The sequence below is a fragment of the Phodopus roborovskii genome, unplaced genomic scaffold, assembly GCF_943737965.1.
Source record: "Phodopus roborovskii unplaced genomic scaffold, PHOROB, whole genome shotgun sequence".
NCBI lineage: Eukaryota > Metazoa > Chordata > Mammalia > Rodentia > Cricetidae > Phodopus > Phodopus roborovskii.
In genome coordinates, this window is record NW_026126549.1 from 10,978,184 (window position 1) to 10,990,963 (window position 12,780).

Consider the following 12,780-nt stretch of genomic DNA (forward strand, 5'->3'; position numbering starts at 1 on the left):
GACTTTGTTGCTTTTTTTCCTGTATATAATGTCTACAGTTTTATGTCTCAGCTATGTATTAAAAAGTAGCAATTACAGTATTTACACATATGGGGTACTCTCCCAGTTTTTGGTTCTGGTTTTTTGTTTTACAGATGAAAGAGCAGACACAAAACTATCAGAAGCTGATTGGCTACCAGAAGAGCATTATTCCTCTTCTCCAGAGAAGATCCTATCTCCATTTTCACAGAGATTCCAGGCTTGCAGAGCAAATCTTCAGAGCACCAGCAGGCTGTCGCTATTCTCTGAAATGGTGTACAGCAAAGAGATGGATCTTCCAGAAGGAGTGGAAATAATTAGTGTGAAGCCTTCAGCAGGTGTGTGAGCTCTACCAAAAGAAACTAAGCCCACTTTGTAAGGCCTGAGTGCTTATCAGAGTTTCTTAAAGCAAATACTGCAACTTACTCTGAGAACCTAAAATTGAAGGTTTAAATTTCATACTGTTTTCAAGATATGTGACATTTTTCAGCCAACTCTTATTGCAAATAATGATTGGTTTTTTTTAAAGAAATGCTATTTTGGATAAATATGTTATCTACTTTACTCACTGCTCGAACTAAATACCCAAGAAAGGTTTATTTTGACTCCCATTTCCAAAGTACAGAGTAGCATGGCAGGAGCTTGAACTAACTGCTCACATTGTGCTTGCAATCAAGAATCAGAAAGCCATACATGGAAGCTGGTGCTCAAGTCACTTTATTCTCTGTCTTATTCATTACTTTTCTCTTGCCATGATAAAACACCATTTACCAAGGCAACTTATAAAAGAAAGCATTCAATTGGGCTTACAGTTGTGAAGAGCTAAAAGTCCATCACAGCAGGGTGACAAGACAGTAGGGCAGTAGGGCAGTAGGACAAGCAGCAGGCTGGCTGGAACATAACTGAGAGTTCATAGTTCAAAACTCAGGCAACTGCACACTAAGAATGGTGAAAGTTGAGCAAACCTCCCAGCCTCGCCCTCTGTGACACACCTCCTCCAACAAAGCCATTCCTCCTAGACCTTCCTCAATAGTTCTACATACTGGGAACCACACATTCAAATGTGGGTCATTCTTACTCAAACCACCACACCCTTTTATTCAGTCCAAGACCCCAACCCATGGAACCATGTTGCCATGATTAGAATGAGTCCTCCCACCTCCATAACTCAACCTAGAATGTCCCTCAAAGACTTTCCTAGAGATTTGTTTCCATGGTGACTCTAAATCCCTCAAGTTGAAAAAAAAATCAGCCATCACATTAGGTAAAGTGAAAGTTTATAGAATAAGAAAGAACAAGTTTTTACCTTATTTGCCAACTGTTTACAGTATTCTAGAGCCATGTGCTAAGACAGACAGGACAAGGTTCCTGTGTTAAATTATCACACTTATTTCAAGGTAGTGGTTTTCTGAGTGCAATTTCCAGACCAGGAGCAGCATCATACTGTGTACTTGTTAGAAGTGAAGTCACTGATTTGTGTACAATGGCTTAGTGTACAGTGATCCGATTTAATAAGCCTTCCTAGTATTTCACATGTATCAAGAATACAAAAGTAAAAAGCTTCTTTTTTGGACTTTAAAAAAAAAAAAAAAAAAAAAAAAACCAGTTTCTTTAAGTGGTCTCAAACTTCCTAACTCAAACAGTCCTCTTATTCATCCTTGAAAGTGCAAGGACTACAATCACTCCAAACTCAACTCTCAAACTTCTGTCTTTTAAATAATCAGATTCTATGAAAGTGGCTCTTAATTAAAAACTCTAGGTTAGAGGCCATCAAGTGCAGTGTAGCCAGCACTCCAGTGATTCTTGCACTTACAGGTATAGAATCGATGTGCTAAGGTTCTAAGAATACCAATACAACATTCATGGTTTTAGTCAGTCTTTCTTTCATTTTCATACAGAATGTGTCTTTGTTTTATGCTACTTCTCATTCTCTTGACCAATTTCTTAAAATACAAATACTGTTATGAGGTACTTAATCGTAATCTTTTATGAAAAGTGAAAGTTTTAGGAATTGGGGTTATTAACAATATTTTGACTAATTTTTATATTCTACTTCCATATATGAAAGTATCAGTGTAAGGCAAGTTAAAACTGGAATAAGAGTAGTTTTAGTATTGGTAGAGTTTCTGTTACTGGCCATAACAAGTAGGTCTTCATTGTGGAAGTCCAATTAAAGTAAAATAGCAAAATGGAGAAATCAAAGATACTTATCAGGAAAACTTTTAGGCCCAATTTAGAACTCATGTGGAAAACCAGGATTTGTCTTATTTCATAAAAATTGTAGCATGCAGTCAAATGTGGTAGCTCATTCCTATAATCCTCACATTTAGAAGGCAAAAAGCTGAATTTCTGCAACTTTTCAATGCCAGCCTGGTCTACATTAGCAAATTCCTTTGGGTTTTTGTACTGAGACTATTAATAATAAAAAGATGTTTGGGGGCCGTATAGTGAAATCTTTTTTTCTAGTATGAATTTTATTTATCCATTTATTTATTTAGTTCTCTTGGAAAGGATTAAAATTTATTTTATTCAGCTCAAAGAAATTGATAATCTTAATGTAATATTACATTTGTTTAAGGCTTTAAAATAACATGGCAGTTAAGATGAAATTAAATTAATATGATAGAGGCTTGTGGATGGTTCTGTGGGTCAAGATGTTTGCTGGTACATCTGACAATCAGGAGTTAATCTGAGTTAGATTCCCAGGACCCACATCTAGCATCTTCTCTCAGTCACTTTCTGCCTTTTTTTAATATGTGTTTTTAATTATGTGTATATCTGTGGGGTACATTCATATGAATGTAGGTGTCTATGCAGACCAGCCTGATCCTCTGAAGCTAGAGTTTCAAGTGGTTTGTAAGCTCCTTGACTTAGGTGCTGAGAATCAAACTTAGGCCTTCTGCAAGAGTAGTAGTGGGTCTTAACTGCTAAACTATCTCTCTAGCCTTCCATTTTTATTTTTTGAGGCAAGGTCTCTCGTTGAACCTGAAGCTCGTTAATTTAGCCATGCTGGCCAGCTAGTGAGTTTTGGGAATCTACCTCTTCCTGCCCATTTCTACCTCACAAAACTCAGGAGCTTCTATTCCCAGCATTTTTCTTTTTATTCCAATTTTATTCTTATACAATGAAATATGATCATAAATAATCCCTACTTTCCTCCATGTATAATCACTCCAACATTTCCCCTTCCCATTGCATGTCCCTTTTTAAATTTTTTAAAATATCCACTTAGTCCAGTTAGTGCTGCCCATATGTGCATATATACAAGGCATTGGAATCCTATCAAGGGCCACATGCTCAAAAAAGAATGATTCTCTGTTCTTCAGAAACTTACCAACTACTCATAGCTCCTCAGTAAGGAGTAGTATCTTGATACCATCCACCCATTTATGCCAGATTTTGGCTGGTTTGATTTTGTGCAAGTAACCACAGCTGCTTGAGTTCATGAGTTTAATAGCCATGTCATATCTAGAGGGTAGTATTTTACAAAACTTGCTATCTATCCTCCAGTTGACTCTTAGTTTCTTTCTGCCTTCTTTTCAGTGATATTCCATGGCTAGGAAGAGGGGAGTTGATATAAGTATCTCATTTAGAGCTGAGTGCTCAGTCTCTTAACAACAGTTCTTAGACCAATTATGCATCTTTCCATTGATTGCTATCCACTGCAAAAAGAGGCTTCTCTGGTTAAGGGTTAGAGCAGCTTAGGTTATAGATACAAACATAAAAATTGAGATGGCTATTTGATAGCATGACCATTTAGCAGAATAATAATAGCAGATATTACTCATGGTCTTTTGACTAGGATTATAGTGCAGGACATGTTATTTGCTCTTGCAGAGCAGGCTTCAGATTCAATCAGTAAGGATTTAGTTACCCTCCAACAGTAATGCCCCTATTGCACAAACTGGCATATTCTGCTTGATAGGTCCATATCATGACATGTATGATTCAGAGCTGGGTAAGACCATTAATGTCTTTTCTCGCCCAACCTCCTGCGTAGCATCTTCGCACTGTGCAAGCTCACTACAATGGAGGAAGTTTCCTGGACAATTTGAATTTGATTTCTCTGTGTCCAGCAGCCAGTGTGTACTATGTCTTCAACAATAGAGTGACACAATTTAGGTGTGGTAGGTAATGAAAGGCAATGGCAGTATCCTGTATTATTTATATACCTCTAGGACTTCTCTGACAGTAACTCATAAGATGATATAGCATACCTGGCACTGTCATTTTTATTTATTCTGGGAGTGGTGTTATCCAAATATGTAGGATAATTTTTCAAGCTCAGATTTTTACATGGGTTAGAATATCCAACCTCAGATTCTTGTACTTATACATCAGGCACTGAATCAACCGAGCTGTCTCCCCAGCCTAGTTACCTATATTTTACAAATGAAGTTGACAGTATAGTCATACCCGTTTGTCTGCTGTTGGATATATTTGATTTTATTCTATAGTAACACAGTTGAGTAGTTGTAATAGAGTTGTAATAGAGGTCCTATATCTGCTGAAATCTGAAGTAGTTATCAATATCCCCTTAAATTTGACAAACTTTTTGGGGAACTAATAGTATATACTATCATCATAAATATTAAGAAAACAGTTTAATGCTATGTCAGTTTATCTAAATAATAATATACAGTCCTCCACTAGGGACTGCGATCACCACCACCATGTGTTTTTTATGTGGTTTACAGGACTAGTAAGAGAAGTTTCTATTTCTGGTGATTAGTGGTCATTGTAGACACGTGGCTGTACAAAGTACTGATAGAAGATACTTATCCTCTCCCCTCTAAAACTCAGGGAAAATTGCAGAAAAGGGGCTGATAAGAATAGCTATGAAATGCCATTTTTCTGGGCAAGAGAAATTCATAGTAACTGCAGGTGCCTGCAAGGGTTCTGTATATGAATAAGCCTGTCATCAGTCAAGCATGGATGGAGGAGAGACTCAGGTTTCCCAGCCTCTCACTGCTGAGCTATTTGCTACTGATAGATTCAGAAAGAGGGAATGTTATTTATTGCCTTCAGTAGGTTCCAATGAGTAGTTACAATCAACTAGTGACACAAATGACCTTGTTTAAGTTATATAGTCAGAAAACAAAAAATTGAAAGTCATGAACCTAGGAAAGACACTGGTGGAGGTAGGTGGGTCGGTGGGTGGGGAGTAGTGATGGGAGGGAGAAAAGAGAAGGTGAGGAGGGAGAGGGGGAGAATCAGACTCTCAGGTTCTTGATAAACTAAAACAGCTAAAACTTTTAATACATAGAAAATATAAGTAATTATTAAAAAATGTTAATGGCTTATTTTCTTTGTAGGACACCTGAGTTCATCTTCCATATATCCTGCATGCAGTGCCCCTTATTTATTGGCAACTTCATGCTCAGATGATAAAGTAAGATTTTGGCGATGCAGAGTAACAGATGGAGAATCGGCTACATCAAAGAATGGAAAAATAGATCTTGTGTACATTTGGGAAGAATGGCCATTACTCATTGAAGATGGACTTCAGAGCAATAGTAGTATAACTGTACCTGGTAGGCCTGTAGAAGTGAGCTGTGCACATACTAATCGTTTAGCAGTAGCTTATAAGCAGTCTGCATCTAATAGTAAATCTCAGGAATTTGTGATGCATGTAAGTATTTTTGAATGTGAATCTACAGGAGGTTCATGTTGGGTCCTTGAACAAACAATTCATTTAGATGAGCTAAGTATGGTGTTGGATTCTGGCATTAGCATTGATAGCAATTTAGTGGCCTATAATAAACAAGAGACATATTTATTCAGTAAAGAAAGTATTACATCAAACACAAAACATTTGGTTCACTTAGATTGGATGTCTAGAGAAGATGGTTCTCATATCTTGACTGTAGGAATTGGCTCAAAACTTTTTATGTATGGACCCCTGGCTGGCAAGGTACAAGACCAAACTGGTAAGGAGAACCTGGCATTTCCTCTCTGGGAAAGCACTAAAATTATACCTCTTTCGAAATTTGTACTATTACGAAGTGTGGACTTGGTTTCTTCTGTAGAGGGTGCCCCACCTTTTCCTGTTTCTTTATCATGGGTCCGGGATGGCATCCTTGTAGTAGGAATGGATTGTGAAATGCATGTATATTCCCAGTGGCAGCCATCTTATAAACAAGAACCTGTTACAACAGATTCATACAATGGAAGCACTCCATCTATATTAAATTTATTAAAACAAAGTAACTCATCAAGTTCTGGATTACATCCTCCAAAGAAAACTCTTACTCGATCCATGACCAGTCTTGCACAGAAAATCTGTGGAAAAAAAACTATGTTTGACCCTACAGTGGATATGGAAGATTCCGGTCTTTTTGAAGCAGCTCATGTACTTTCCCCAACTTTACCCCAGTACCATCCCTTGCAACTTTTGGAACTCATGGATCTTGGCAAAGTCCGGAGAGCCAAGGCTATCTTATCACATCTTGTCAAATGCATTGCTGGGGAAGTTGTGGCTCTGAATGAAACTGAATCCAATCATGAGCGCCGCCTTAGGTCTCTCACCATCAGTGCTAGTGGAAGCACCACCAGAGACCCTCAGGCATTCAACAAAACTGAAAACACAGATTACACAGAGATAGACTCTGTCCCTCCACTTCCTTTATATGCCTTACTTGCAGCGGATGATGATAGCTATTGCTCATCTTCGGAAAAGTTTAGTAATGAAAGTACCTCAAGTAAAAAAAAACAAGTATCAAAAGAAAGTTATGATGAGCTTTTCCAGACTTCAGTTCTGATGTCTGATAGTCACATGTTAGAAACAGATGAAGAAAATACGAAGCCCACAGTTATTGACCTTTCACAATACAGTCCAACTTACTTTGGTCCTGAGCACGCGCAAGTTCTTTCTGGCCATTTACTGCATTCTAGTTTACCAGGGCTTACCCGGATGGAACAAATGTCTTTGATGGCCTTAGCAGACACAATTGCAACAACAAGCACTGATATTGGAGAGAGCAGGGACAGAAGTCAAGGTAAAAATAAATTCTGTACAAAGTGGGAGGAAATAAAGATAATTTTACTTATTTTTATAGAAAATAATCTTATGTAATTTTTAATAAAAATGTTAGGAGGGCTTTTAAAAAGAAATGACCACAAAAGTTTATCTTTTACAAATCCATACCAGTCATCATTAATAATTGTCTGCTTAGTACAAAAGATCCAGCTGAACCCTGATGAGTTTAGCAAATGTACAGATTTTAAATAGCTGAGCTTAAGTGCTTCTGGGTTTTTTTTCTTCTGTGGGAATAATCCACTGTAAAATATTATGATCCAGTATTTTTCAAAACTTAGCATTATTGTGTACTCCTGCCTAGAATAACAAATATAAAGACAACAGAAATAAGTCTTTTCATTACCAAGAAAGCATTTTTTTAAAAAAAAAAAATTTATGCTATGAACACATTTAAATGGAAATTTTCCATCATACTGCAAGCAAAGCCTGAAAATAACAAGTCATTATTTTAAACCAGATCTATTGCTTAGTAGGATTCACCATTGAAGTAAGGTTGGCAAGAAATAAGGATTAAATTTGCCACAAAAGCTTTTAAATTAACAAAAATTAGTTTATACTTTGAGGGGATTATTAATAGATACAAATTTTGTGTATGCTTATTTTAATGTTTTCTATGAATATGTTACTGCTACTTATCATGTAAAGGAAAAATACAGACTTAATTACCATACTGTTTATCCTTTAGTGTTATAGCTTATTATTGGGATGTAGATATGATTTGAATACATTATAGTAAACATTACCATAACATACCACAGAAAACATTAATAAACTCTTTAAAAATAAAAGATTCAAATCAAAGGAGGTCAGATTATATAGAATGTTAATAGACTTCAGTCTATTCATTCTCATCTTTAGTTTTCAGTTACTTAGCTGTGCTGACTTCCCTGTAATATAAAACTTGCATGAAAAAATACTAGAAAATATTGGAAAGTAATAAACATGCCATTTTAAGAATATTTTGTTCTTATATATGGTATTGTGACATGCAGATTGTAAAAGGTTTTAGTATTTTATGCTTATGAAGTAGTTTTTAGTATTTCATTTACTTGCAAATATTTTTGTTTTTTTTTCACACAAAAATAAACATTTTTTTCCTGGTTATAGGTGGAGAAACTCTAGATGAATGTGGATTAAAGTTCCTTTTGGCTGTACGACTCCATACCTTTCTTACAACTTCCCTTTCAGCCTATCGAGCTCAACTCCTTCACCAAGGTGATTTTGATATCTATTGCAAGGAGCTATCAGGAAAGAAAAAGACAGACTTGGTAGGACAAAAGAAGGGAAGTAAAGGATAAGATTTATCTGTCCACAAAACTGGTAAAATTAGTGTGTATTCCTGACATAACTAACACGAGAATATTACAGATACTATATTCTGAATATATGTGTGTGTGTGTAATATACATACATACATACATACATACATACATACATACGGTTATAAGTAACAAATCTCAATGATGTTAACTTAAACCCAAATGTACATGGTATCAGTACTCAGGAATTTGAAGGTAGTGCAAGGTGCCAGCATTACTGGCTGCATTGCTCTAAGCAGTGGGACTTGGGCCATGCAGGTAACTCATTTAGTCTATGATACATGTCTCTCACTTTCTCCTTTGTTTCCCTTTCTGCTTGCTTTCACCCCTTATTTTGCATTTTAATTTAGGTGAGTTTACCCACCTTAGTTAATAATTTTTTAAAGATACTAGGATTCCATTCCATTGTAAATGTATACATTTTCCTTACCTATTTACCCATTAGTAGATATTTTAGTTGCATTTTAACACAGCTATGATGAATAATATTGCATTGAACATTGGAAGCATTTAACTCTTCAACATACTAATTTTAAATTCTTTTAATCTGTATCTGGAAGTAGTAGTGCTGAACCATATGGCAATTTTATTTTTAGTTTTGTAAAGCAATACTATATAGTTTCCATTAATGCCTATGATAACTTATTTTTACCAGTATCATATTTTTCCCTTTTCTCCAAATCCTTGGAAAGAAGGATTTTATCTTTTGATATTGTATCTTTCTTCTAGATATAGGTTATATCACATTATGATTTAAATTTACACTTTACTGGTGGCTTTGAAGTATTAAACATTTTTTTCTGCATGTTTACTGGTAATTCATTTCCCTTCCTCTCTCCCTCCCTCCCTCCCTGTCTCTCCCTCAGTCCCTCCTTCCTCAGTCCCTCCCTTAGTCCCTCTCTCTTTCATAGGGTTTCTCTGTGTAACTACCCTGGCTGTCCTGACTTAAAACTCACAGAGATCCACCAGCCTCTGTCTCCTGAGTACTGGGATAAAGGTGTGCACCACCACTGCCTCACTGGCTTGAATTTCTTGTCTTACCTCTATTCCTATCAATTTTAGATTTGGTCTTTTCATAGTCTCTTATATTTCATTGATTTTTTTTTCCTTTGATGGGGTAGCCATTTTTTTTATTGTATCTTCAGTGCCTTATATTTTATGTCCAATCTCTTATATTTAATTCCTAAATATTTTATTTCCAGTATTCCCCTCAGTTTGGGTTTTCTTTATTGATCTTCTTTTCACTTTTAGGTCTTGAAATGTTTCCTTCATTTCCTCCCATTGTGTGTGTCTCTCTCTGTGTATGTGTGTGTGTTTTGTTTCTTGGAGTTTTTTTTTTTTTTTTTTTTTTTTTTTGTATTTTTTTCTTATTTTACATATTGATCCCAGTTTCCTCTCCCTCCCATGCCCCCCCCCCACCTGTCCCATCCACCGTCCATTCTCCAGGGAGGGTGAGGCCTTCCAGGAGGGATCATCAAAATCTGTCAAGTCATTTGGAGTAGAAAAGAAACTAGGCCCTCCCTCCTGCCTGGAGTCTAAGGGAGTATTTCTCCTTGGGGAATGTGCTTCCAAAGTCCTTTTGTGCACCAGGAATACATCCTGGTTCCACTGTCAGAGGTCCCATAGACTGCCCAGGCCTCCTAGCTGAGAGCCACATTCAGTGGGTCAGGGCCAATATGCTGGTTTCCCAGCTATCAGTCTGGGGTCCATGAGCTCCCCTTGTTCAGGTCAGCTGTTTCTGTGGGTTTCCCCAGCCTGTTCTTGGCCCCTGTTCATCACTCCTTCCTCTCTGTGGCTGGATTCCAGGAGTTTGGCTCAGTGTTTGGGTTGCTATGCTCTTGTGGAGATCTATTTTCCTGGTTGTTACTGTTTTTTACACTGGAATCTAAGCACCTCTGTTTGGGGTAATTGAAATTCTAGGTGCTAGTATCTGGTCTTGTCTTTGGTGGGTGTATGTTTTGTTCCTGGGGTTCTGCTGTTCTCTTTGGTTCTTGAGAGTTTGCTGTGTGTTCCTATCTTGTCTGGTAGGAAATTCTGGGATTCTACTAGGTGTTGCCACTGAGGGTTCAAGGTAAATTTTGTTTCTAGGTATTGGGAACTATCCTTTAGAAATGGCAATGGTTTGAGAGGAGCCTAAGAGAGTCCACAGGAGGGAAAACTGCATGGTGTTCCACCAGGATCTTCTTAGTCCCCTAGAAATGGGGGCAGAGAATGAGGAGAAGCCACAGCAGGTAGTCTGTTACAGAGCTGGGCATGAGATGGGGGCTTGGATTTGGAGGAGAGGAGGGAGAGTGAAGATCTGAAGCTAGCCTACCTTCTTCTCTGGCCTACTAGCTTCTCTGGCAAAGTTAGTTGGAGGGTTTCCAGGGAAAGCCTGCTGGATTTGAAGACGGGAATAAAGTGGTGAGCAGGGAAGAAAGGTTGGAAGGGAAGTTGTGTGTTCCATTGGAGATGGGAGCACAGGTAGAGAAGGCCATACATAGATAGCCAGTAAGTAGCCTGCTACAGATCTGGGATGAGACTGGGGGATTGTTTTTTGAGGAGAGCAGGGAGAGAGGTAAAGAAATGTAATTAGCCTACCTACTTCCATAGCAGGTTTTTAAATCAAGTTTCTTTTTCTTGCTGTTAAGTTCCTTCTATGATTTGGACTTTTTTGAGATGGGGAGGAAGGAGAGAGAAAGACACTTACTATACAACCCAGAACTAGGCTTGGGACTCATGTAGAACAGGATATCTTTGGACTCAAAGAGATCCATTTGCCTTTGACTTCAGAATGCTGGGCTTAAAGTTGTGTGCCACCACACCCTGACTTGATGTTGAATTTATTATCAGATGTAGAAGGCAAGTACTTTCTCTTAGTCTTTGGGCTGTTTCTATTCTTGATGCCTGTCATCCTTTGCTGTCAGCATCATTTTAATTTATGTCCCATTTGTCTGTTTGTTGTTTGTACTACAATCATATCTTTGTCAAAGTCATGGAGCTGTTTCCTATTTACTTCAAGTAGTTTTACATTTCAAGTTCTATGTTTTATTTTAATTTAATTATTTTTCAATGATTTTTTCTTTATGTAAATCCAAGTTTCTTACATGTCTTACACTTCTTGAAGAACATCTCAATATTTTTTCTAGAGCTGATTTTCTTTCCTTTTCCTGAGGAAGTATTTCTTTAAACCTTAAAGGAAAATTAGCTGAATTTATTATTCTAGGCTGGTAGATTTTCCTCCTAACACTAAATATTTCATTTTTTTCTCTTGATAGTATCATTTTTAAGGTGAAATGAATCTTTTACTTGTTCTTCCTGTAATAAGGCTATTTAATGTGTCTGAGAGTCTGTGATTTGACTGTGTATGTATAGGCCTATTTGTAGTGTTGGTTACATGTAGAATTACAGGTTATTTTGGCCTGCTTTGTGCTTCCTGAACATCCTTGATTGATTAATTTCAGAATGGCCCCTGCTACTATTGATGAAAATTTATTTTCTTTCCCTCTGTTCTCCTACTGGCAGCTCAATTATACTTAAAAACAAAACCATATTCCTTGATGCTCTATTCTGATTGTTTTCTTATAGTTCTAGAAGTTGACTGTTTTGAGCCTACCGATGACCTCACTGATGGCATTCTTAATTTACATTTTCATTTTTCCTATTTCCTTTAGACATTTATGCTTTTTTATCTGCTTCTACTTGATCTTTTTTCAGTATTGTTTTTCTAACAAATTCTTTATACTACATGCAGCCTATCGTTAAATTTATAAGTCAAAAGTACATTATTGTATCACGTTGCTACAATTTTTATAGCAGATATCTAGAGTTTATTCATTTTATTTGATAAAACTTGATGCCTGAGGATTTCTCTCCTGACAGCCCCTGCACCCACTATTGTACTTTTTTGATTCTGTGACTTTGGTTCTTTGAGATAAATCATGTGAGTAAAATAATACAGTCCTTATCATTAATGTTACTCATTTGTTTTAGTATAATGTCTTTAAATTTTAATCTATGTTATATATTGCAGAATTTCTTATTCTAATGTGTGTGAAATCATATTTTTAAAACCCTTCTGAGGATGGGTATTTAGGTTGTTTCAGCATCTTGAATATTGTGACACTACTGCAGTGAGAATAGAATGCCAATATCTTTTCAAATAAAATAAATTATTTGTTAGCTTAGGTTAAAATTGTAAAGCCATATGTGTTAAAGTTAATGTCTTATAAACAATCACTTATTTTCTTTAGTAGTATTAAAATGTAGAGTGAAAGGCAGAATAGAAGCTGAGCATTATTAACGTACTGATCATTAGATTGCTGAGAAATATGTTAATATTAATATTAAAATATCCTGTTAATATGAGGCATATTGTTATTGGTCAGACTGTTTTCTGTATTACTTAATTGGCTCTTTTCATTC

The 12,780-nt window shown here is 36.6% G+C and overlaps 1 protein-coding gene across 5 annotated transcripts in view; it reads left to right on the forward strand.

Annotated features, from left to right (window-relative positions):
- Dmxl1 (Dmx like 1) overlaps positions 1-12,780 on the forward strand; it is a 135,517-nt gene that overhangs the window by 57,521 nt on the left and 65,216 nt on the right. For all 5 annotated transcript variants that reach the window (XM_051200966.1, XM_051200968.1, XM_051200967.1 and 2 more), the window contains exons 17-19: positions 135-356; positions 5,334-7,016; positions 8,165-8,272. In XM_051200966.1, the coding sequence (XP_051056923.1) occupies positions 135-356; positions 5,334-7,016; positions 8,165-8,272 (2,013 nt within the window). The remainder of the gene's footprint in view (positions 1-134; positions 357-5,333; positions 7,017-8,164; positions 8,273-12,780) is intronic.